This window comes from Meleagris gallopavo, chromosome 19, assembly GCF_905368555.1.
Source record: "Meleagris gallopavo chromosome 19, MGAL_WU_HG_1.1, whole genome shotgun sequence".
In the NCBI taxonomy this organism is placed as follows: Eukaryota; Metazoa; Chordata; class Aves; order Galliformes; family Phasianidae; genus Meleagris; species Meleagris gallopavo.
The window spans coordinates 7903133-7928872 of NC_139422.1; the positions used below are offsets into that span (position 1 = coordinate 7903133).

Sequence of the window (25740 nt, forward strand, 5' to 3'; positions counted from 1 at the left end):
TCAAGGGCTTTGCTCCGAGGTTGCAGGCTGGTGGTATGAGCCGTGCAGAGCACCCACAGAGAGGGGCTCTTCCTGCCCTGCATCCCCCAGGGTGCTTCTCAAGTCTGCAGCAGCTGGAGCAGCCTGCATAGCAGCGAGCCTGAGCAACAAGGAGTGCTGTGGGGTTATCTTTTGTTGCTCTCGTTACAAACTCAGTCTTTTTGTGATTTGCTGTTGGTTAATCTCATTCCTTCTCACAGGCTTTGGGGAGCTCCCAAGGAACAGGCTGCAAAGTACAGCTGTAGGTTTTGCGTCGTGTCTGTAGCTGCAGCTTGTCATTTGGTCACTGCTGTGTGCAAAGAAAAGTTGTGGGAACTTCATCTTGCTGCTCCTCCTTTGTGCGTCCCCCTCCTGGCACACGGACACAAACACGTGCCTGTGCTTAATGAAACATCACCACCTGGGTTTAATTGTCTTCTGCTTAAGAACAAATGTTGCGTGGCATTATAACTACATTTTTCCCATGTGTGAAGGCTGCTGCGGCCGCAGCACCTGAGCGTGCAAAGCAGGGATAAAGCCAGCAAGGTGGGATGAGAGAAGAGATTCTGCTGCTGTTCTCTGAGCCCTTGGCTCCAGTACATCACCAGGAAGAAATGAGATGAATTGCCATGTGCAAAGCACGCCTTCCTAATAAATCTGTGCGTGCACTGGTAGTGCTGCCCTGGTCTCTGCTGGAGCTCAGCCCCATGGGAGCCGTGTGCTGCACCGTGCGATGGTAGGGCGGGATTTTTGACACTTGTCTAAGTACAATTTCTGCTCTTAATGCATCATTAGCACAGTTTTCTGCCTTTCATTCATCTCCCATTACAGCCCTAAGTCCCTTCTGTTAATTTTGGTGTGTTGGTATTTTTGTTGTCAGCAGTTTTGTTCTTTTTTGAAGCCTATAAAACCATTAGTGCGAAAGAAGATTAAAAAGATACATTACAATTAAAATGTTAATGAAATCTGCATCATACAACTTTTGAAACCATTTAGGCATTCATCTTTTTTTGGTCTTATGTCCATTAACTCTGGCGATTCTTATTCCACACTGACCCCTGCTGAGAGAGCTGTGCTATAATTGAATTTAGAAAGAGAGGGGGAAGGAAAGAAGGGAGGGGGAGAAGCAGTTTGGAAAGTAGAAGCTGGAAAGCTGGCTTTGCTCTGGGGGGTGTCCATGGAGATGAAGCTGCTGCATGTGCACAAAGGTACAGGAGAAGAGCAGATAACTATTTGCCATCACAGCCTCATCTTTCCTCCTTTCCTTCCTCCAAAATAGTGTTTCTGGAGATTAAGTGATTATTATTTTTTTTAAATAGATTTTCAGCAGCTTACACAACAATTTGGATGGGGCCCAGAGCACCCCCAGCTCTGGGGCAGGCTAAAGAGAAGGGTTGGCTAATTCACAGGCTGTGCAGCGAGTGGAACAACAGGACTTCTTGACTCATCAGACAGCTCCTAGGAACCGTGCCATGACTTCTGCAGGACTGTGGGCTGTGCGGGGCCGCTCGAGCCCTGCCAAGCCTTCAGACCATCTAGAACACTCTGTGCTGCTCAGCCCGAGCCGTGCTGGGTTTCTGGATGCCTCCTTCTGAAGGATTCTGTGTGTTTTCTCCCACATCTTCTGTGGGATGCTGCAGAAGTTTGGGAGCGCCGGTCCTTCAGTGAAAATTGTGGTTCTTGGTGTGGGACGGGGGGTATTGGCATGGTGATGGGATGGGTGTGCTGCTTAATGAGGCAGTAATGCAGCTCTGAAGTCAGAGGATGAGCACATCCTGATGCAGGAGCTGGCGGGTGGCCGAGGGGAGTGGAGCAGCAGCCCAGCTCGTGTTTGTGCTGCCAGTGGGAACTCAGGAAGGCTAAACTGGAGTTTTGAAGCCGAGACTTCTGCAGGGCTCAGAGGGATGGTGGCAGCTCTTTGGGGCTGGGTTGGCGCTGTCTTCAGATCTGAGCTCACCGCTCACGCGCAGCAAAGCCTAGAACTTCAGAGTCGTATATTTCCTTTTCAGGTGGGTAAATACCAAAATGTATAATGTTGCTGGATTGTGCCAAGTGTTTAGACATAGCCTGAATTTAGGGCTTAAGAACCTGGGATGTGTCTGATCCCTGTCCCTGCCTTCCCCTCACAGCGCCCATGGTGACATCCATGGGGATGCGTGGTGTCCATGGCTGACACGGTGTGGCCCCTTTCTCTGTGGGTTTCCTGTTCTCTCTCTCACCTCGGAGCAGTGCCGGTGTTTGCAGGCTGGGAACAAAGGCAGCACTGTTGGAAGCTCACTGTGATGATGTGTGGGCAGTCCTAGGCCCAGGAGAGGGAGCAGAACAGCGCTGCCCCCCGTGTCCCCCAGCGCGCAGTGCCGGCACTGGAAGGAAGGCCTCTCTGCTCTGTGTTGCGCTCCAGGCTCACGGCGGTGGTGGCTCTCATCCCCAGACCACCACGCTGATTTTGGCACGTGGGCTGCTTGTAGATCCGTGTAGCGCTGTGCTCCTGAGGTCTGCACAGGGGAGAGCTGTGAGGAGGAGCATGGGGTGCTCAGCTGCAGCCTCAGTGTGCCTTTCAGTGTCCCACAGCTGTGGGGTCCCTACAGGTCCCCACTGGGAGGTCTGTGCCGAGGCCAGGGCGCACAGCTGCTGTGGGAGCCCGCTCTGCTCACCCAAGGGAGATAATCTCTCTGCACCGTGCTGATACACGTCTGTGTTCACATGCTGGGCTCTTGTTTTGTGGGTAGCAAAATAAGAAAACCAGCAAACCCTCGGTGCCCACCACGGTGCTGGAGACACGGGCTGTGCTGGCACTGCCTGCTGCACTCCTAGGGTTGCTATGGGCAGCGCCTGGGGCTCCTTCAGGGACACGGCAGTGTTGGCATAGCGTGGCAGCTTTCAGTGCCTTACATCCCACCTCTGGTTTCATTACCTCGTGTAAGGCCTGTCCCAAGAACCAACTTGAACTCTGCCTCTTCCTTTTAGTTTGGGGAAGGTTAGCTGGGGTTCAAACCTCCGCGATGCGGTTGGTAAGGCTGAGCAGCATATTAAGCATTTCACAGAGGAGTGCATTAGCTCCCACCCACATCCCCCATCGGATGCCGGCGGAGGGAAGCGCTCCATGCCCACATCCAGGAGCTGCTGCTGGGCACACGGTGTGCGCAGCTCCCTCTCAGCCCCATCCTCCTTGCACCCATTGCCACCTCGCTGCTGGCTCTGCGTGCACAGCCCTACAGCCGGGTGGCTGCCCCAGCCTGGTGGCCGTCCCCAGCCCCACGTTGGCACGGCGCGAGGAGCAGCGAACTGATGTGCCGTGCCTAATTGTGTTACAGCTCAATTTGCGGAGCCTTGCTCTGCTCGCGCAGTACATCAGAAGCTCTTGTGAAATCTAATGTGCTGTAGCATCGGCGCAGGAAAAAGCTCTGCCTTCTGTGAAGCCAGACTGTTGCAGCGTAATTTGTTTTGTAAGATTTTGAAAGGCGGTGTTGCAATATGTAACAGTAGAATAGTGGGAAGATGGTCAGGTGGTTCTTAGGACTTCAACAGACAGATTTCATGTCTGTGTGTTTTTGCAACACCTTTCTATAAAGGGAAACATAATTTAAAATATGATTACTTAGTGTTGTAACAGTCTTCTCAAACGTTTTTGCATTATGCAGAGATCATTATCAGAGGCTGATATTAACTTGCAAAGAATATTATGCAAATCGCTCTCCTGTTCTTCTAAAAAGAAATTTCCTTCATAATGCAAAGCGTGACAAAAAAAAATCGTGCAGAAGCTTTTGGCAAAATTACATTCAGAAGATGTAACAGTTTTTCTGCTTACTAGCGCAATCCATTTGTGCCTTTCTGCTGGGTTTTCTCGACTCAAGCCGATAAAAGATGAATTTTAAAATCAGGGCCGGGCTGTTTGGGGGGGGGACCTCATACCTCCTGGGTGCAGGAATAGAGGAGGACAGCTTTTGTGCTCAGCGTGGTGGCGATCGGCAGCCCATTGCCCAGGGGTTGCAGGTGGGCATCGGTCCTGCACCCAGTGCTACGCAGCTCTGACCTCCCAAAATTCCAGCGTGCCACATTCGTGGCACCATAACCAACTGACGCTGCTGTGGCAGTGCGAGGCTCCTGGGTGCTGGCACCAGGGGATGCGTCCCGTCCTGCCCCGTGCTGCACCAGCCCTGCCCACTCTGTGTTCCTGAGCATCAGCACATTCCTGCAGGACATCCCAGCCCTGCTGAAGTCATGGGGAATTTACACCGACTCCATCCCTCCTCCTCCTCCTTTTTTTTTTTTTTTTTCTTTTTTGTTAGAAACTGATGGTATCAAAACTGCTCCTCCTGACACAGAACGCAGACCCCGCTGGTGTCAGACATTCTGCTCTTATCACAGATGGATTGACCAAAATAGACCCTAATAAATATTGTAACCAGCTGAAACGACAGAAATATTCACAGGCTGCGGATAGCAGTGAGTTTGGAAGAGGGTCATTCCCTGCAGAACCCCGCTTTTGGGGGACACTTCTCATTTTGAAAAACTGTATCCTTTGTCCTCAAATGTAGGTATTTCTCAATACAAGTGCGATTGAGAAAGGTCGGTCCCCTTCGGAGGTACAGATTGAATTATAGCCTTGTGAAATGGCAGAGCGAGCGTTCAGCGGCGTGCAGAACGTTCAGACTATTTTTTGCGTCTGGTTAGATAACTCAATATTTTAAAATCAAACCAAATGAGATAAATCAGCTGCAAGCTGTAGTTAGCATTCATCAAGCAACTTAGACTGGGCGCTGGGGCACCGGCTGACTCCACCTCTAGCTGCAGGCTTTTCCCGCTAGTAACGGATGCAAATCCTTGGTGATGCTGTGCTGCAGTGCATGGGATCCGAGCAGGGATGCTGCTGGCTGGGGCAGCCCCGTGCTGTGCCATGGCCCTGCTGGGCGCTGCTGCCCACGTGGTGGTTATGGAGGAAGGACCGCGTGCTTTGGGAGCTGTTGTTTGTGATGGCGAATCGGAGCGGCGAGGCGTTGCGCTGTAACCGCGGCGGCAGGAAGCAGTGTGTGATTTCTGGGTTTTTCTTTCCTGGAGGTTTCCCTTTGGTGGTGGAGCTCTGCTGAGCGCGTTCCTGCAAACCTCTTCCCGCTGTCCCCTTGCAAAAAATGGTATTGCTGCCAAATGCACGTCAAAGAGCATCCAGCCTTCCCCTTCCCTGCTCCCAGCTGGGATGGCTGCACGTGCTCACTCAGCTCGGGGTGCAGGCTGAGGAATGATGGGAGCTGCAGGAATTCCCTGCACACCCTCTGCCATCGTGCACGAGCTGGGTGTTTGTAGGGTCTGCAGGCCAACCTGGCACACCAGGCCATTTGTTTCTGCTTTCCAGCATTCCCCTGGTGCTTTTAGACTGGTGTAAGAGCTGTCCGTCTCCCCAAATCGCAGCTGCGCTGCTGTTGGCCACCAAGCAACTGCCAGGGCTGTGCCATGCCCATACCCACAGCCATACGTCCACACAGAGGCAGAAAGAAGTTTGCTCCCCCGACCTGCAACAGTTGAGAATGGAACAGCACTCCTGCATACAAATGGCTGCTTTTCCTTCTTTTTGGGCACAGGCTGTGAACGGAGGCTGGGCAGCACCCTGCCTTGTCCTGGCACTGCTGGCAGGAGAAGAGCTCCTTGGGTTGGGGTGGCACAGCTCAAAAAAGCAAGCAGGCATTGCAACCTTGAGGAGTCCTGTAGGTCTTAAAAGTTTTAATTTAAAAACCTGGCGTGGCAGAGGGTGCTTTGTTTTAGAGGGAACGTCTTCATTTCTTTTGCAAAAGAATTAAACGAAACCGTGGGTATTTTATTTTATTTTTTAATATTTCTGCGTATTTATTCTTCAACACGAAGCATTAGAAAATAATTGAGTAAAACAAAATCCACAAGGCTTCAAATTACCTCCAGCTTAATGTTTTATTTAAGAGGTTTGCTAACTGACATTCCTCATAATGAATTAGGTCACCCGGCTCTAAAGAGCGTTGCGGGTTTCCTCCTTTCCATTTCAATGTGAGCTCTTCCCGTGCACGGCCACGGCCGCTCCGTGGCTCCCCGTCCCCCCAGCGTGCAGAACCTCGCTCTAATTACTCTCAATCACACTGGTGCAAATGAATATATCCATGTTTGGAGGATTGAAACTGTGTTGTCATGGCAATCTCTGTAAGGTCATGAGAAACTCATTGATATTGTTCGTCTTCTCTCCCGGGAGACCTCGTCTACCTTGGCCCAGCGATGGGTTGGGGTGTTTTGTCTGATAACTTTAGAGCATAATTTGGGCACAGTTGGGCCCTGTGGTGAATAGCACACTTGTGTTCTGAGAGGGGAGGCTGTGGCCAGACCGGTTGGGCGCTGGGGAATACAGTTACAGCGTTTTGGCCGCGGGGCCCCATTCTGCGTGTTGCAGAATGCACAAATAATCCCATTCTGTGCCGGGCGGCTGCGAGCGCTCAGGTGGCACCGGGTGTGGGACAGCAGGGCTGCCCTCGCTTCGTTTTGGGAAGGTGAGAATTAGAGGAGCTGGTAACAAAGTGCTTTCAGGTGGGTACGTGTGTGGGTCTGTGCTGCTGGCAGCTTGCGCCCGGGGAAAGGCTCTTCATCTGAAATGTGAGTTAAGCTGAATTAAGAAGTTACCCAAAGCGTGGTTAGCGTGTGTATGAAAGCCTTTTGTGTGCGTGCATGGCAGCAGTGCTGGAGGGGCCCAGCACTGCAGGCAGCAGGGAGAGCTCGGTGCAGGTGCGCGGAGCTGGAGTCGGCTTCGGTGATGCACGGAGTTGTGGGTTTGTTTTTGCATCTCTTTGCTTTAGAAAACAAACAGAGAAGCAAAAAAAAAAAAAGAAAACATAAAACCAGAACTGTATCTTATGGGCAGAGAGCTTCTACAGCGTTTTGTTTTGCAATTAAGTGTTAAAATAAATTCATACACCTCTTCACTGGGGCCGTAATGCAGGCCTTGCACGTGCTTGTGCAGATGGCAGTGTGCAGGTAACCAGATTTGAGAGCTTAAGATCTGCATTAAAAGTCAAAGGAATAATTGCTGGCCATGGGACAAAAGCAAGCGCCTGGCTGAGGCTGTGTAGGTTGGGTGTTCATGGCACATCTGTGCTGCAGCCACTGGCAATGCAGGGCCAGGCTCACCCCTACAGCCGACCTGTATGATGGGCTTTGCTGTGGGTGCCTCAGCTGCTCCTGAGGCACAGAGATGCTGTCCCCAGCCGGGGGCTGTCACTCCAGTCTCCCTGCGTGGCACTGCGGGTGGCACAGCGTTCTGCAGGGCTGAAGGGTTTCACATTATAGCATCGGGTCATTGCTGTAGTTAAGGAAAGGTTCCAAGTGTAATTAGGAGCTGGGTTAAAAAAACGACCACGGAGCAAGTGGAATTTCAAACTGAAGACTTGTCTACATTAAAAAAAAGTCCACGATTTTTGAATGCTGTCCTGGACCCCACCGTGGCCCAGCAATACATCCACACCATGGGACTCCCCCAGGAGCTCCCTCCGACCCGCTGGGCTCAGGGTGCTGGTCGCTGCATGGGGCTGCAGGGGGTATGCAGCCTTTGATGTTAGGAAAGCAATTAATTGCAACTGCTGTAACATTTACGATGCTTCAAAACCCTTGCGTTACTCCCTGTGTTGTTTTTGTTGGTTGGTTGCTCAATACAGGCATGTGCCACACTGCTTTGGTGACAGCAGTGCAGGGTAGCCACATTTTTGGACAACGTTTTGTGACAATTTCTTAATTTCCTGAGTGAACACAGGGTTCTCGGGCTCTCCTTCCTCTGCCAGAGAGACTATTTGCTCACACAAAGTTCTTCATTGTAATAGGGGAAAAAATCAATTTGATTACTTTCATGTCAGCATGCATGTCTAATGGCTCAGAAGTTATTGCAGCCATAAAATATACAGTATCATTCCTCTCTCACTCTGAGATTTGACAGGATTAATATAGTCAGCATGAAATCTTAGTCATAAAGCCGACCATAAGCGATGGTAAAATTAGCCGTTGAGATCGTGTGCTTATGGAGAGCATCTTCTGCTTTTCCTTCTGGGAGCAAACACCGCAGGCTGGGTGCATGGATGGGCAGTGCAGGAGGGCTGTGCTGCTGGGGCTGAGCTCCGTGGGAGGGTTCCTGGGTACAGAGCAGTGGCATGCTCCTTTATCCTTGGGTTTGTGCAGAGCCTTGCCTTTCAGGGCTAAACTTACTTAAAAATTCCATTAAAAAATAACTTTGCTGCACACTAGTAATATTCTCTGAAACACAGCCAGAATGTAATCTTGCGTTGCATGAGAAGCAATGGGATGGGAAGCAGTGGGATTGTTTCCCTCCGAGGGTCTGTGTGCCCTGTGCCCACGTGGGGTTGGGTGCAATACATGAGGGCACAGTGGCTGCAGTGCCCCCAGCACGGGGGTCAGAGTGGCAGCCCCCAAAGGCACCTCCTGATAGGTGTCCGCAAAAAGAGGGAAAGAAAGGACCCTGCATCCCCGAGCACTGCGTGGGGGTCCCTAGAGCCCCCAAAGCCCAGCAGGACCCGAGGCAGAGCAGGTGCTGGTCCTGCCTGGCCGCCTGTCCCAGTGTCCCGGTGGCGGTTTGGGTCAGCAGTGCTGGAGCAGCAGCACACCGACACGGCGGGCAGAGGGATGAGGCCCGGGCACTGCTGGGCTGCAGGCTGGGTGGTGGCACTGGGAGGAAGGCACGTGGCACGCTGGGGCTCAGCAGGGTCACCAGCTGGGCACCTCGTTGTTGTTCTGTGCCTGCACGCCCCGGAGCAGTGAGGGCAGTGGGAGGGGGGACAGCGAGGTGCTCGAGATGGAGCTGCTGCAACTCTTCCATTTTAATAATAGATTACCATTAGTATCCACCCGATATAACGCGCGCCTCATTATTGCTTACTCAGAATAATTTCTCCTTATAGAACCTTGGAACTTTATTTGCTGAGCATCAAATATGCAGCAATGCATGAATAGTTTTAAGACTCGATCCCCTCAACTCATACGCTGTGCTTTTTTTTTTTGCTTTTTTTTTTTTTTTCAAATTAACATATTTACCTCCAGAGCTCGTTAAAAAATTCAGGAGGTGGTTCAGAATCTTCTCCCATTGCTGGGTCTGATGCTGGGCTCCCTTTCTCCATAGAGCCGTGCAGACCTTTGACTCTCAGCCCTGCGCTCCGCTTCCTCCCCAGCACTCAGCAACAGATGGGAGCGGTGTTACTGCCGCCACGCTCCCCAAAGGAAGCACTTTGTTTTATTTTATTGGCTTTTTAGGATGGGGGAAAGGGAGAGGCAGGGAGAGGGAATGAGTTATAATAAATAACACGGAGCCCTGGTTGCTGTTTCAGTCTGCAATAAGGAAAGGCGTTGCAGGGCATTGCTGCCGATGGGTGCTGTGCTGTGTAACCGTGCTTTGCCTTGGTGTATCTGCAGGTGATAGCTGTTTCCTATAGTGAATCACAAACCTTATTTATTCTTGTATTTTTCTTGTATTTTGACATCTTCCCGTGGAAAAAAAACAAAAAACAAAAAACAAAACCAACCAACAAAACAAAACTGTGTGTGAATGCAGATGTTTGAAGCCGAACCGAGCTTGCTGCTTTATTGCTCAGAGGCTTCTTTCTTCTTCCCAGCCCAGAAGCTATCCTGCCCGGTGCTGTGATTTATTTCTGAGGCAGCAGGGTCTCACAGAAGCTAAACTGCAGTAATCCCAGTTTCAATGCTCTGTGTCCATGGAGCCGTGCGCTCTGCCCATGGAGTGGCCTTGGCCGTGTTGTAGCCGTGGACAGGAGATGCTGCAGCAAATCTCCCTGCTCCTAAGTTAGGAAGTGATTGCTGCAGACGTTGTTCCCTGAGCAATGGGTTAATACTTGGTGGTTAGCATGGTGTAGCAAAAAAAAAAAAAAAAACAACTTATTTGTTTGAGGTTTCTGGCTAATTGCCTCGCAAGTATTGCAGAGCGTTGCGGCAAATTTCCTGGATTTTGCAATTGGGATGGTTCTGGTCTAACTGGTCAGAAAGATTTAAAAAATATAGAAAGAAATGGGGAAAAAAAAAAAAAATAGAGAGAAATCGCTCACCACGTTGCTGCAAAAAGCAGAAGGTGCCAAGTGCTCAGCTATCTGGTGAGGCAGGGAGCAAGGCCAGAGGGCTCTGCCCAGCCCTGGGGCTCCATCCGAGGTGCAGCACCAGGCACCAGTGAAGCGTTTGGCTTCTGAACGTAGCTCTTCAATATTTTCCCAAGCAGGAAAAAACCATTTGCTTTTCATGCAAAACATATAAATCTTGGAAAAGTTCCCAACGTTGGGTGTTTAACTGCTCAGTTCGGTGCGTCTGTGGAAGGAGAGCGTTTATTCCCATGCATTATTTTTATTTTTCTCTTTAAAAGGAGGCCAAAGTGTTTGCGAGGGGGACGTTTCCAGTGCTGGGGATGACCAAGAGCAAAGAGAGAGGCAGGTTTAGAAGGGACAGCTTCACCTCGCCATGACATAGGGTTGATATGGCTGGGGGTTTCTTCTGCTTAGATCCATAGAGTCACTTGAGTTGGAAGGGACCCTTAGAGGCCGTCTAGACCCACTCCCTGCAATGCACACAGGCACCCACAGCTCCACCAGGTGCTCAGAGCCCTGCACCTTGACCTCAGGTGTCTGCAGGGATGGGGAACCATCACCTCTCTGGGCACCCCGTGCCAGTGCTTGTGTTGGGAATTGTATTGACACCTGCCTGGCTGCTGCTTTCTCCTTTAATCTTCTGTGTTGTTTGTTTGTTTGTTACACCTGTGCTTTACTCCAGCTGAAGTCCCTCTCTGGGGCCAACACAAATCTGACTGCCTCTGTCCCAGCCCCAGTCTGGGAAACTTGCTCATTGCTTCTTGCCTCACTGCTGCCTGCTGAAGGCATGGGCAGTGCCTTTGCCATCGCAGTTCTGTTTGTGTGCATGGGAGGGGGATAAGGAGGGGCAAGGAGGGACCCCGAGCCCCAACAGCACCACCCTGCAGCACTGGGACTGCCTGCAGAAGGATCCCTTCCTTGTCTCTGCATTGCTCCTTCTGCTCACCTTATGGGAGACCCTAAGATAGCTGCAGAATTACACGTATACACGCATGCATGGCATAGGATTTTGTTGTTTTTTGCATAAGATGACTATTTTTGAAGTGCCCTTACATCCTGGAAACCACAAATCTGACCATCTCCCATTCTCCCGTGAGCACCCTTCCTGCTCAGCCCCTAGCTGCTCCTGCATCCCAGAGGCAGGATGGGATGGTTGGTGGCAGAGGGGACCTGGGGCATCCCGGTGGCACCATCCCTGAGCCCCATCCCCACACCTGTCCCCATGCCCTGACCCAATGCCATCTTTCCATGGTGCACTCCATGCAGGGACAGGACAGGGGGAGCAGCAGGGGGAAGTTTAGTGCTGCTGTCATGTAATCCCGCCGTGAATCAAAGCAACTTTTTACAAAACAAGATTCTCTCGCTGTTGCAAAAGAGCTTTGGGGAAATCTGGTTTTTGTGGTTAAGGATCTTAGTCTGATGCACAAGGAAAATTATGTGTAGCTTTTATTTGGCCCAAAGGATTCTTACAACATTATCCGTATTTCCTTTAATTTGTGGGATTTCTAGTAAATGGGCTTAAAAATAGGTCTGGGCAAAATGCCAGGGTACATATGAACAGCAAAAGGAAAGCACTGCACGCTGAGCAGCTCACTTTCACTTCTCCCTCAATGCCAGCTGCATTAACTGGGAAAAGGGAGTAAACACTCACCTTTTTGGGGTTAAACGTAATTACCTCTCTGGAATTCTTTGGAGGTAGATACTGCAGAAAAGATGCATTTGCTGGGTAATGGAACACACGCAGTGTTTGTGTTGAGCTGGCAGTACGGCAGAAGGAGGGAGCAGTGGTGGTTGCTGGGCTGGCAGAGGGCTGGGAGCCCTCCAGCAATGGGCTGGTGGTGCAGGGCAGGGTTGGGGCAGAGCCCAGCAGTGCTGTATACATGCAGTGTGTGGTGTGTGTGGTTCAGGGAGCCGGGAAGGTCTGAATGGGATGGTCCCACAGGCAGTGGTATGGGAATCACCTCCAGCATCTCCACTGTGCACGGAGCTGGGTGTGCTGGGGAGGTCCCAGCTGGGCACTGTGACAGCTGAGCCCATCCTTCAGGCTCACCCCTTCATGGTTAAGGTCTCCCAGAGAGCTGCTTTTGTTTTCCAAAGCCTGCAGTTGAGCTCACGGCTGCGGTGTTGCTGCAGGTTTGGGTGCAGGATGCTGGTGGGGATCCTGCTCCTAGAACAGGGTCACCCGGCTGCACCTGCTTAGAAAGCCTTTTGGATGTTCTTTTCCAAAAATAATTGCTTTGGGGATGATTTTTATTCTTTTTTTTTTTTTTTTTTTTTAATGTTTTAATGGAGAGGCAGCAAATTTAATATCTTCTGTCTTGGCTGTGTTGTGATTTACATTTGATTTTAGGCATAATTAGAAATGCAAGTAGAGCGCTTTGTGTTTTACCTCTGCTTCAACTATTTATGGCATGATATGCAAATGGAGCAAGCTATGAATATTAAAGATCAGAGCATGTTACCAAGTACCACTGCCTTGAAGGAGTTGGAGTACGGGCGCAGGCCGTGTTCCCTTCTCTGCAGGTCAGTCCACACCGCCTGCACGGCTGCAGTGCCATCATCGACCTTTCAAGGTGCTCTGCAGCACCAGGAGGGAATCTTCAATGTGTCTCACGTGCCAAAATGGAGCGGCTTCCTATGACTGCGAGCCCGAGGGAAGGGATCTTGCTGTTCTCACCACTTAGACCTATTTACATAGCATTATTTTGGGTTTGTTGACACATCTGAAGTCGCGTGGAGAGAGGTCTTGCATTCTGGGCGGTGTGGGGCTGGGCAATGGGGCTGCGTGGCTTCAAATGGGGCTGCGTGTGCAGCGGGATGCGTGGGGGTGCAGGGGATGGGCTGTGGGATGCAGTGTGTTGTATATGGGGAGCAGGGAATGCCCCGAGGAGCAGCGTGCTTCTCGCCTCCGAGGGATTTAAATTACAAATTTTGACAGAGAAGATTGTCAGCAGTATTCAAAACAGAGCAGGAATTCTTTTGAAATGCCGTCGAGCTGCGCTGCAGCAGTTGGGAAGTTTGGCACGTGAGAATTTGGCCCAGGAGCTGCTGCCAGGGCTTTTTGTCCTTTAAAACTCACTTCATCTGTATGCAGCGTCCCGCACTGCCCAGCGCAGCACTGGGCTCAGCATGTGAGGCTGCTGGCCTGTGGGGCCGGAGGTCCTCCTGTAACAGCCACAGCTAGCTTTGTGCCTGTGTGTTAAAGAAAAGAAGGGTTTGTTGGTGCTTGTGGCCACGCATAGAAAAACCAACCAACAGACCAAATAGGGATTTGGAATCGACTTGTGATCGGCTGGATCATTTATCCGTAATCATTAATTGTACGTCCTGTTGATGGGCTGACGTGTGCTCGTTGGCATTAGGCTCAGTTCCATCTGCAGCGTCACATGAACATGAGCCAGCAGTGTGCCAGGGTGGCCGAGGAGCCAGCAGCGTCCTGGCTTGTGTCAGAAGAAGTGCAGACAGCAGGAGGTGATCATTGCTGTGCACCTGCAGTGCTGTGTTCGGTGCCGGGCCCCTCGCTGCCAGAAACACGCTGGGGCCCCAGATGTGTCCAGAGGTGGGCAGGGGCTGCGATGGGTCGGAGCACAGCGCTGTGGGATCTGGGCTGGGTCAGTGTGGAGGAGAGGGGCTCAGGGGAGACCTCATCTATCCTACAGCTCCTGGAAGGAGGTCGTGGTGAGTTGGGACCCCTCTGCTCCCAGGTGACAGCGATGGGATGAGAGGTGATGGCCCACGGTGTGCCAGGGGAGGGTCGGGTTGGGTGTCAGGGAGCAGTGCTCCTCAGAGGGAATGGTCGGCACTGGCATAGGCTGACCGGGGGTGGTGTGGGGGTTGGGAGTGGGCTTGGGGATCCACAGGGGATTTTCTGACCTCTGATTTTATGGAAGGCTGGCGTTGGCCCTGCTGTGCAAACTTCATGTGTCTGCTCAGGGGCTGTGGGTGCACACAGTGCTGTGGGGCTGCAGTGGGGCGAGGGGCTGGGACCGACCTTCAGGCACCTCCAGCCCCGCAGAGTGCACCTTCCTTATCTGCAAGCTTATCTTTCCATTAAGGATCAAGCTCAGATGCAATTGTAGCTTCACTTTAGAGAGCACTAAAAGTTTAATGTAGAAACATTTTCCTTCGCCAGAACTTTTTGGCAGCGTCGTTCCCTGGTGCTAAAATTCCTCCAGAAGCGCAGCGCTCCGGAGCTGCAGGGACGCACTGCCCTCAAAGGGTTAATGCCATCATCCCGACTGCTTTTCCTTTTTAAAGCAAGGAGAAAAATCTGCAGGCAAAAGTCATTAATCAGAGGCAGAAATGGAAGCAAAGTTTCCCTCCCCTCTGCAGTTTGGTGGCGGTAGGCTGTGCAGTAATTGAAAAGTAAAGCAATGGAATTATCGGCTCCTGTCCAAACGGAGCACGACTTTTCCCTTTTTTTTTTTTTTTTTTTACAACCTCCATTGCATCAGAACTCGGCAGTATTCCTGATGTCCTCATGTGTGTTAATGCTGACTCACAGACTAACTTGCACAAGAAAAAAAAAAAAAACCAGCAGGCAGCAGCTCCACCATACTAGGTAATGAGCTCTCGCAAGGAGCGGCGCTGCTGTGCTGTAAGCTCTTCTAATTGACCTTTTAAGATATTTACCTTATTTTAAGGCTCTCCATTCCGGCGTGGCGTGGCGGCAGGGCTGAGCCATGCATGTTGGGTGCTGCCGCTCGGCTGTTGTGTGCGAGGAGAATGCAATTCAGCATGACACTTGTCTTTCTGCTGCGTTACTGCGGGCTGCCTTGGGATGGATGCAGGAGGCGCGTGCTGCAGCGGTGGCGGAGGGGCTCTGGGTGCTTTCTGCTGCTCCTCGGGGTCACCCGGCTGTTTTGTTAGGTTGGAACAGCCCCAAATTCCGCAGGATAGTTTGATTTCCCATCCCTGCCTCTCCTTTACCCCTTTTTTTAAGAAAAAAAATAATAATTCCTTGTTGCTTTTTCTATTCTTGCATGTCCTTGCTTGAGAGCACTTTAAAGCAGCGATGAGAAAAAAGAAAAAAAAAACCAAGGGAATGGACGATGCCGGCGGTGGCACGGCGAGGTGGGAGCTGCCCGGAGGGGTGACCCGGCGCTGCCACTCACCTTGCAGCAGCACGGAGCCGCGGGCATTGGGAGCTGCGTGCCACCACCGGCACTGCTCTGCCCCTCACTGCTCTGCTTCCCGTGCTGCCTTCCAGCCTGCTCTGTGCACGGTGCTCCTCGCCAAGCTGTGCGTTTTGCCTCGCTAAGCCAGGAGCCGCTCGCTGCTGCAGGGGTCGGGGCTGGGCGCTGCTCCCCGCTCGCTGCTCTCACTGCAGGGCTGTGATTGCGGTGCTGCAGCACAGCTGCTCCCCGCCCGGCCCTTGGCTGGCAGCTCCTGCCCAGTGCAGGCACTTTGTCTGACCCGGTCCCTTCCCATCCTGTCGTTACAAGGGGGGACGCAGCCCCAGCCCTGCAGCTGCAGCCAGGCTGGCGCTGAGCATCCCCATGGGGAATCCTGGTGCTACAGCACCTCCCAGCTCCAGCCCCACAGACTGAAGCCCAAGGATGGGATGTTTTTTAAATTACTTTTTTTTTTTAATTATTATTATTTTTTTTATTTTATTTTCCCTCCCTCTTCACCTCTGCAGAAGAAAGGAGGGGTTCCTGTTACTTCTGTTACTGCCGGGCCCCCAGGGACACAGCTTCACCACTCTTGTGCCACGAGTGCTCTGTGGCCTATGGGGACATAGGGCAGGGACCCTTTGTAGGGCTCTTCTGCCTTTTTTGGGCTCTTTGAGCTTTTTCTGTTGGTGGTGGTGGTGAAATCTCCAGGTCTCGTTGTAGGCTGGCTAAGGAAAAGACGATTTAAATGAATTATCTAATTATTTCTGATTACTCCTATGGGAGCTCTGATGCTGGCATCATATTCCGGATCGATGCCTTTCTCTTTGCCATTGGTTCACCCCGACCTCTTGGGCCTTAGAGAAGAGAAATTCTTCAGGACCAAGCGATCCTGCACAGAACCTGAGAGCTCACAGCGCTGCACCGTACAGCAGCTGAAATGTTGATGAGCTCCTTGTGACAAAGGCTGTGACTTCACGGGACCATGCAGAGATGTACCGTTTCTCGTGGCCTGTATCAGAGCTCAGATAAGAGGCTTCCATTGGAAAACAAAGCGATGTCTTGCTTTGATTGTTGTATACCTTGCATATAAACACCTAGGGGGTGTTTGGATTGAATTGGGTTTTGCCCAAGGTTTCGTGTTGGCTTGTTGTTTGGTGGGAGTGATGTTCCCAGTCGGTTTGGTGCTGTTTTGCCCCCAAAAAAGGAGGAAAAAAAAAAGGAGTTTTTGAAGTTAGACGTTATCACTTGTGTTGCATCCGCCGCCTGGTCTCGGTGCTGACTTGTGGCTGTTGGCTGTAGGGATGGGAGGTCTGGTGGGGAACAGGTTCTGCTTGGCTTTAGGACTGCCTTGGCCCTATTTTATTTGGCTACCAATAGCCCTGCCAAAGGGAGGTGATGGAAAAGAGGAGGAAACAAAACTACAGCCCTGGGCTCCTCTCGGAGTCATTTGGGCTTTCAGAAGCTCACTGGGATTCGCCTGCATTCCTGGGTAGCATATCCAGAAACCGGCTCGGTTTTGGTGACTTTTTGAGACGTGGTTGTTTGTAGAGCAAATTCTAAGCAATATGAACAATTCCTGTCTATTCTACCAGTTCTGGCCCCGCTTTGTGGCACATGGGAACCCCATCGGTGGCTCCTGGTGCTGAGGGCACACTGGTACCCACAGCTCTGTGTGCAGTGAGCAGTGAGGACAGCTGGGTGCACAGCAGCAGCTCCCTGCCATTCTACAGAGTAGAACTTAACGCCCCATGCAGTCGCTGGGGCAGAACTTAATGCACCAAACAGGCACCAGGGCAGGAGATGTGGAGTCATGTGTGCAAAAATGGGGAGGGGTTGAGCGGGAGCTCTGCAGCTCGTGTCCATTCTCCCCATCCCATCCTTCTCTAAGAGTGCCATGGCCTTTAATCTCCTAATTTTTCCCTGCCTGCGACCATCTGAGCAGGGCCATGGAAACAAATCCTAGAGCAGTAATCGAAATAAAAACGCTCTGGGTAGAGAGATAAGTAAGCAAAGTAAGGCCCCACCCTCTTTCCCAGAAAATAGCACCAAACATGCTCAATAAACGCGAAGGTAATTTAAAATCTGAATCCAGGAGACAATGTGACTAGGATTTCATTACTTAAGCAAATGGATTTGCTTTTAGTGGATTCAGCCACAGACTGAAAGAAGCTTTCCCCAAGGGGTAAACATTTTTCCTGCATTTGAAAGGCTTTCTTGTATGTTATGGGAGGGGGGTGGGAGGGAGGTGGATCATGCCTGTGGCTGCCCACAGAGCACCTTTATTTCACACTGACCTGGGCACTCCTGCGTGTCCCTTTGGGATGGTGGCACTGGGGTGGTGTGGGGTGCAGAGCTGCTGGGACTCGGTGTGGGATAATGGGCTCGGGGTGCTGCTTTGTGGGGTATTGGGCTGCAGGATGCTGGGACTCGGTGTAGGGATGCTGGGGTATGGGGTGCTGGGGCTCAGAGTGGAGATAGTGGGGTGTGGGATGCTGGGGGCTCAGTGTGGGGATGATGGGGTGCTGGGGATCGGTGTGGGGTTGCTGGGGTGCAGGTTGCTGTGGCTCAGTGTGAGGCTGGGTGTGGGGATGCTGGCTGCGAGATGCTGGGCTCAGCGTGGAGATGCTGGGGTACAGGATATAGGGATGCAGGATGCTGGGGATCAGTGTGGGTCTCAGTGTGGGGATGCTGGGCTCAGTGTGGGGATGCTGGGGTACAGGATATAGGGATGCAGGATGCTGGGGATCAGTGTGGGTCTCAGTGTGGGGATGCTGGGCTCAGTGTGGAGATGCTGGGGTACAGGATATAGGGATGTAGGATGCTGGGGATCAGTGTGGGTCTCAGTGTGGGGATGCTGGGCTCAGTGTGGGGATGCTGGGGCACAGGATATAGGGATGCAGGATGCTGGGGATCAGTGTGGATCTCAGTGTGGGGATGCTGGGCTCAGTGTGGGGCTCAATGTGGGAATGCTGGCTGTGGGATGCTGGGCTCACCGCCCCTTCCTCAGCTCGAGGAGTCACCAGCAGCAGTGCCAGCGCTGCAGACTGTTTGGAATAGTTTAAATGCTTTGACACTCTGGATGTACTAGATGGCAGGGGAGGCAGTTTACAGCGTAATTCATATGCAAAACTGCACTATAAATTTAAAACCTGTCTCAGTTGCCGTGGCACCACTAAGCATTTCATCAGCATACAGTACAGTATTTCTGCCATCTTTGTTTGCATTGCAGTGACTCATCAAAAGTCTGTCTTGTACCAACACTGAGAGCATTCCTCTGGCACTGATATTTCTCTGTTTTTAAAGCTTCGGTTTGAAACTGGCATTTACTTCAGGTCCCTAATCAAAGGGCTCTATTCATCGCAGAGAGCAGCCTGAATGTTAATCTGCATCCGGCCTATTCATTTAGATGCTATGCACTGCCGTGGAGATTTGACTTGGTAAGAGCTTGAGCTCCAGCAGATAGAAGCGAAGGGCTCCGCGCTGCTTTCCTCCCCCGAGCGCTCGGCGTCCCCGCAGTGTGGGGTGAGAGGAGGGCAGGGGACCCCCGGACACGGCTGGAAGGTACGTGCCCTGCTGGCGGGGGGGCCGCCAACTTCCTCGCTCGGAAGGGTTTTATTGAACCGTGCAGATAGAATGAAATTGGCTCCGAGCGTTCCCTTTTCTTCCTGTTACCCCGTGGCCTTGCGGGTAGGACTTTTGTTGGTTTTTTTTCTTTTTTTTTTTCCCCAGCACTGGGAACAGAGCAGCTCTTTGTGGGTTATTTTCTTTTCGGAGCAGATTTTTTTTTTTTTTTTTTTCAGTCTTTCTCAGATTAACTTCAGTTTGTTGGTTTTTTTTGTTGATTTTTTGTTGTTTTTTAAAGTGATGTTCTCCGGAGCTTTCAGTCCTCCTTAACCACAGTCTGTACTCAACAGCACTGATGGCAATTGGGATTTTCAGTGGTTTTTTATCTGCCGGACTGCTGCATGGAACCCTGGGGGGGCGGGGGGGTCCTGGGCTCTGGCTGTGAGCTGCTGAATGCGCAGTGCTTTGCTTTGCCGGAGTTGTGGTGCACAGGAGGCACTGATGCTGAGCACCTCAGCTTTGCGCGCCGGCTCCACGCTCCCATCACGTTTATTGAGGATGTGAGCAGCCCCGAGGTACTGCAGGGGGGGGCTGCCCTGGTCTGGCCGGGCCGGGACCCCCACCCTGGGCTGTGCTGTGGGGTCTGCGCCCCGGCAGCACCCAGCGTGCCGCAGTGTGTGAGATAAGCGGTGTTTTGTTCGGGGCTCATTCTGTTGAGAAAGGGTTTAACTGTTGAAATGCTTCCTCTTTCTGGTGCAGAAGTGAAGGTTGCTTTAGAAAGTGCTTTGAGATGGGAGCACTGACGGAATCCTGCCTTTATCTCGGGCAAAATGGCACTTTGCTTTCTAAATGTCTTTTCTATAGTTTCAGTGTAGCCGCCGGTGGTGGTGGTGCTCCTTATATAACGCTGCCCAAGGTCTGTCTGCTCTCTGTGCGCTTTGCTGTGCTCTCTTCTCCCATTATGGGTCACATTTTGCTGTATAAAGTAAACCCCCGGGGGAATAAATCAGTGGGGTTTATTTAAACAGACCGCAACTTTAAGGAAATGTTTGAGTTTTGGAACATCCCTCGCTATCCTCCATGAGCGTTGTTTAAGAGCGTTGATAAGCGATTTTATAAGGAACTGTTTTGCTGCCTTGGCTCCAACCACGGCTTGGAGCCTTCGGTGTTATCGTGTGCCTCCGAGCTGTCTGAAAACACTGTTCCTCTCTCCCTGCCTTCTCCCTTTTTCAGATGTGCCCTACTTTGGATACCCCTGCATTGAATGCCTGAGGAGCTCCGGCGGATCCTGAGCCATGTCGCAGATGTTGCACATAGAGATTCCCAACTTTGGGAACACCGTGCTGGGCTGCCTGAACGAGCAGCGCCTGCTGGGGCTGTACTGCGATGTCTCCATCGTGGTGAAGGGCCAGGCCTTCAAGGCACACCGTGCCGTGCTGGCTGCCAGCAGCCTCTACTTCCGAGACTTGTTCAGCGGGAACAGCAAAAATGCCTTTGAGCTGCCGGGGACGGTGCCCCCTGCTTGCTTCCAGCAGATCCTCTCCTTTTGCTACACTGGCAAGCTCACCATGGCGGCCAGCGAGCAGCTGGTGGTGATGTACACGGCGGGCTTCCTGCAGATCCAGCACATCGTGGAGAAGGGGACAGACTTGATGTTCAAGGTGAGCTCGCCCCACTGTGACTCTCAGACCGCCATGATCGAAGACCCCTCCTCAGAGCCGCAGAGCCCCTGCAACCAGCTGCAGTCAGCCTCTGCGCCCTACGTCATGTCCCCCTCCATGCCCATCCCGCTCCTCACCCGGGTCAAGCACGAGAGCCTGGAGCTGCCGCCGGCCGCCGTGCCGGGCCTGCCCGCCAAGCGGCCCCTGGAGCCGGGCGCACGTGATGGCCCTGCAGGAGCGGGCCCTGCTGCCGGCCCGCTGAAGCTGTCGCGTGTCTCCTACTATGGGGTGCCCAACCTGGCCTCCCTCCTGCCCACCGTGCAGCAGGTGCAGTACTCGCAGGGGGAACGCACCAGCCCCGGCGCCAGCAGCATCCCCACCACCGACAGCCCCACGTCCTACCACAACGAGGAGGATGAGGAGGACGACGAGGCGTACGACACCATGGTGGAGGAGCAGTACGGGCAGATGTACATCAAGTCCTCGGGAGGCTATTCTGGTAAGGAGCGCGCTCTGTCCTTTGGTTTTCCGCTCTCCGCGAGGTTTTGCTCGGTCCTTCTGCACTGGGTTGGGGCTGGTTGGGGAGCTGGTGGCTCTGTGGCTTTGCTGGTTTGCAGACAGCCTGGCGCTGGGACATCCCGAAGGCAGTGGCCACCTCCAAGTGTGTCACGTGTCCTCCGGTGCCGTGGGTCACCTTCTGGGCTGTGTGAGGCGCCTTCCCCTCATCCCAGCCTTTTGAAACACGCGGTGCAACATGCTTGTGTCCCTTCCTCCAAACGTCATCACGTAAATCATGCCCAGAGATGTTGGATGGGAACAGCTGTGGGAAGGAGCGCAGGAGGACTGCTATCCAACTACCTGCACTAACAGCCACTCCTCTGCCAGGCCTGCCTGGTGCACTGGAGTCAAGCAGGGAAAAGCACTTTGAGTCCCACTGACACCATTTTATTGCTGTATGGAAGCAACCACATCCATGACTCCTCACAGTAGTGATGCTGTTCCACTGTCAGAAATATTTGCCTAGTGAAGGACCCTCTAAACCTCTCTGCTGTGTCCCCACCGCAGCGCCAGGGGTCGGGGACAGGCTCTGTGCATGCACAGGGCTGTGCCAGCAGCCTGCCCTCAAGCTGAGCCGAATTCAGGCTGCTTTCCTCCACGCCGGGTTTGTTTTTATTTTGTTTTGTGTTTTCTCACTGTGGAGCATGCAGCGAGTAATATGGGCTTGTCCTCAGCGCTGAGCGCTCGGAGCATTATTCTTCAGAGAAATGGGATTATAGCCTTGTGTGCCGTGTTTGCCTTTCGCCGTCATGGGGCCAGTGCATAGAGAGCAGCAGAACAAAACCCATCCTGCAGGCTGCCGGGAGCCTGGGGCAGGGTGAATCCTGTGCCAAGCAGCTCTGAGCGATGCTCCGAGGCCTGGGAGCATCCCTGGGCATCCCTGAGCCTTTTGGTGTGTGTGCAGCGGGACGTCACGGTGGAGGGAGGCTGTGCTGCTTTCTGGGGTGGCTCTTAGGATGGAGCTGTGCCCCATGCAGGGCTGCGCTGCCCTCAATTTCTGCTAAAATCTCTCTTCCGCAGCCGCACGTTTCGAGGGAGTTTCCTGTCTTAATGAAGCCAGCTCTGGTATCGGGCTTCCTGGAAAACGGGGCACACAAAAAAAGAGATTAAAAAAAAAATAAAACCTAAGCTATTCCATTATAGTCGGAACTTGTAGAGCTAACTGTGTTTTAATTACTCAGGATAAACCGTACCCTCAAAAGGTGCAGAATAATAAAACTGTAAGATGGAAGAGAGCGAGCCGGCTAATCCCACTGCTGGCATGGAGCTCCTGCAGCCTCACAAAGGTTGGGGGGAGGGGGCAGCCGCTTCAGACAGATTGCCAGGGTTTCCAGGAGCCCCGTTTGGAAAAACAAAAACAAAGCGAAGGAGAGCGCGGCACATCGAGCCCCGGATTTCAGGCATTTCTTTTTTTTCCTCCCCCTATTTCTACGCTTTGCCCCCACCCTGCAGTGCTGGGTTGGCCCTGACGGCAGCGTTGCCCAGAGCTTAGCACTGAGCCCCGAATTCGTGCTTGTTTGCTCACATCCAGCCCTATTCGGGGTTCGGAAGCGATCCCCGCAGCTGGGCTGTGAGATGTGCACTGTGACCTTGGCAAAGGGCTTTGCTGGGAGGAGAGGAGCGGGACGCAGCCTTGTTTAGTGCTGGGAATCTGCAGCGTGAACCTGAGGAAAATCCCTGGGATGCGGGGAAGGAGCTGCAGAGGAGCAGGAGGACGGGTGCACACCTGGAGCTCCGCGGTGGCAGCGCCGCAGCAAAGTGCCCGATTCCACCCATTGCTCCGGATGCGGAGCTGCTGAGGCTCAATGAGGTTCCTAACATCTGATCGGAGAAACGCTCAACTCGAGGAGATGTTAAACAAAAGCCAAAGTATTTTTATCCCTAATTACAGCGCCGTGGGCCCGCTCTGAAGTGGGCTGCAGCAGGACGTGCAGATGCGCTGCTCTGCGCGCTGCTCCCAGCTCACTGCTTGCACCTGCAGCACGCTGATGCTGATGGGAAGCAGTGGGGTTGTGCGAGGTGAGGCTCCGACCCCTCTGCCTGTCACTGCTTTTTTTTTGGGGGGGGGGGTGGGGGGGAAATCTGGATGCAGCAGAGCTCTAGGATGGCAAAAGGCTGGGCTTGGAAGTTATGAAATCCCACACTGACAGGAGCGCCTGTCATTAAAAATTCATCTAAAATAGCCATTATGGAAGAGTTGTGGTAATTAGCTGAGAGAATAGTTTTCTCTCCTGGCCTCTGATTCCTGACAGTGAGGAAGGAGGGCACAGAGCAGCCCAGGATCTGCAGTGAGCAGCCCTGACCTGCTGCCATCCGCAGCCAGCAGGAGCAGTGCGAGCAGTGGGGCTGGGCAGGAGGATGTCACCTGCGAGGGGTCGGGACGCCTGTAAGGACTGCAGGGCAGCATTAGTTCCTCCTGGTTTTCCACGGGAGCTGTGTGCACTCACCCCGTGCCCTGGGTCAGGCACCGCTGCCCTTTTTAGGCATTAAACTCATGGCGGTTTCCCTCCCGTAAAGCACAGATGTTTAATTTTAGGCTGGCAGATGTTTCACTCCTGGCTGAGGTCTGCAGCGAGGCAAGATAGGGGTATTTATAAAGCGGTAATATTTTTCCTATACTAATTCCAGATTACCTCTCTGTATAAATAGGTCACAAATCAAATCTCTGCATTCCAGCACGTTGTTATACATGTCCCGTTTGTGCAATGTAAACCAGCACAGGCAGGGCTGTGCTGTGCCAGGGGATGCTGCGGTGGGGTGAGCCCATGGCCTGCAGGATGGAAGCTAATGGGCTAAAGCTGTTTGGAGAGAAACTTCTCAGGAGAGAAGGTGAAAATGATCCGTGCGTTGGCACAGAGCAGATGGAGGTGATTTTGTAGCCGTGGGCTCGTGACTTGTGGCTTCCCATTGCAGCTCTGCACCCGGGCGCTTCCCACTGCAGTGCTGTCTGCTGCATCCTCACAAGTTGCAGATGCAAAATGAAATCCGTGCCTGGCGTGCAGCTCTCTCTGCTTCCTCTGCAGTGCTTCCTGCTCCCCTGGTCGGGGTGGGCTCGGTCCAGGCAGAGCTGCTCCAAACAATGCACAGCATTGTTCGTGTTGGAAGGAGCTGCTGCCCTCTGAAGATCCACATTAATTAGCAGCGAATACTGTCCTGTTCTTCCGAGCACAGTGGCCAAACAGAGTTGCTTTCTTTGAGAACATGGGAGCAAAGTGTCCCTTGTGCTCTGCATCTTTACATAACTGTTCTGTGCCGTGCCGGCCGTCTGCTGGGAGCAGTCCTGAACCTCCCAGGGCTTGTTGGTGGCACCGAGTTTGTGCTCGTGTTGGATCGAGGCTGATCCCAAAAATGAGTTGTGCCCATGTGTAAGGAGGAGCTGGTAGACAGCAAGACAGATGTGACCGAAGCATATTAGTGGATGATCCCAGATTTGTATTTCAATGGGAAATTAGTGTGTGAGCGGTGATAGAAGGGTGTCTGTCCCACCTGCTGCAGGAGCTGGCTGCTGCACTGCTTGCACAAAGACGTGGCCAGGCACTGCTGCAGGGGGACACGGCATGTGCAGAGCATTGCTAAGGGGTGGCTGGGGTCTACAAAGCCCATCACACACAGGTAGCACAGTGAGCTCTGTGCCACACCCCTGCTGCCAGCTGCTGCTTCAGGGCTGTGTGGGAGCACAGAAAGCTGTGGGTGAATGTTGGCTTAGGGTGTGTTTGTGCTGTGTTCGGCCAGCTGTGTGCTGCCCATTATTTTTGGGGTGCGGCAGAATTGTGGCAGCCCCTTCCGTTCCTGTCTGCACGCTGAGCACAGCTCTGCCATGATGGAGAAAGGTGCAAGCCTGGAAGCAGAAATGCGGTCCCAAATCATGCAGCAAAGTGCTGTTGCTGGGATGGTGCAACGGGTCGGCCCCGTGCACTTCAGGGCTGCTTGGTGTGCCATTGCCCTCCAAATGGGTCTGCAGATGGGGCTGTTGTATGTGGAGAGGGGAAATGTGGCTTCAGCAGGAGAAGCAGTTAAGGTACCAAAGGAGGTATTATGGAATTTGGGTGATCTGTTGCCCGTTTTGGAGCCCACCGTTGGGTTGCAGCTCACCCCATGATGCCTGGGGTAGCCATCTCCGCATGCACACCCCATTTGCAGGTGTGGGGCAGGGGTGGAGAGCTGCCTGCCCGCACCAGGGACTCAGCTGGAGGCAGGCAGGGCATCGCTGGCTGCAGGAGCCCTCTGTGGCACCAAGCCCCTCTGCAGGCTGCACCGCTTTCCTCCAGGCCCTTCCTGGAGAAGCTGCAATGCACCCTCCTGGTGACACCGCGCCTCCCCCGTGCACCGCGTTAATCTTCTTCCCTTTTAATTTTTAAGTCGCACAAGAAAAGCCGGAGCAGATCCCGCTGGAGAACCGCTCCTGCGTCCTCATCCGCCGGGATCTGGTTGCCCTCCCAGCCAGTCTCATCAGCCAGATCGGGTACCGCTGCCACCCGAAGCTCTACTCCGAGGGGGACCCTGGGGAGAAGCTGGAGCTCGTCGCAGGTAATGAGGGGCAGCACCTCCAGGTTTGGGAACTGCTGGAAACCTCTGCTACTGTCCTGCCTGAAACGTCTTCTTCCCCTTGTGCCGCTGCAGGAGCCGCGCGTGCCCTTGCTTTGTCTTTCTGGATTATTCATCACCAATCATCTTTTAAAAAAAAAAAGAAGGAAAAAAAAGTTCTGAGTTTCCTTTAATTTGCTG

At 52.8% G+C, this 25740-nt stretch overlaps 1 protein-coding gene and 1 long non-coding RNA gene across 6 annotated transcripts in view; one reads left to right on the plus strand and one right to left on the minus strand.

Moving 5' to 3' along the window:
- Positions 1 to 25740, plus strand: part of NACC2 (NACC family member 2) — a 51962-nt gene that overhangs the window by 19368 nt on the left and 6854 nt on the right. For 2 of the 4 annotated variants that reach the window (XM_085239136.1, XM_085239137.1), the window contains exons 2-3: positions 20030 to 20956; positions 25375 to 25542. In XM_085239136.1, coding sequence (XP_085095262.1) covers positions 20092 to 20956; positions 25375 to 25542 — 1033 coding nt within the window. In that variant the 5' untranslated portion in view covers positions 20030 to 20091. Of the gene's footprint in view, positions 1 to 14626; positions 14713 to 18653; positions 18794 to 20029; positions 20957 to 25374; positions 25543 to 25740 lie in introns of those variants that run through there. The other 2 variants (XM_085239139.1, XM_085239138.1) reach the window with 2 other exon arrangements.
- Positions 9083 to 15639, minus strand: LOC104913692 (uncharacterized). Of its 2 annotated transcripts, none has more exons than XR_014887215.1 (3): positions 15230 to 15639; positions 14748 to 15046; positions 9083 to 13307 (listed from the first exon to the last, which is right to left on the minus strand). It is a non-coding gene; the product is annotated as an uncharacterized LOC104913692 (long non-coding RNA). The 2 variants fall into 2 exon arrangements; XR_795558.4 differs by lacking the exon at positions 9083 to 13307 and adding an exon at positions 14189 to 14385 and having other exon boundaries at positions 15230 to 15638.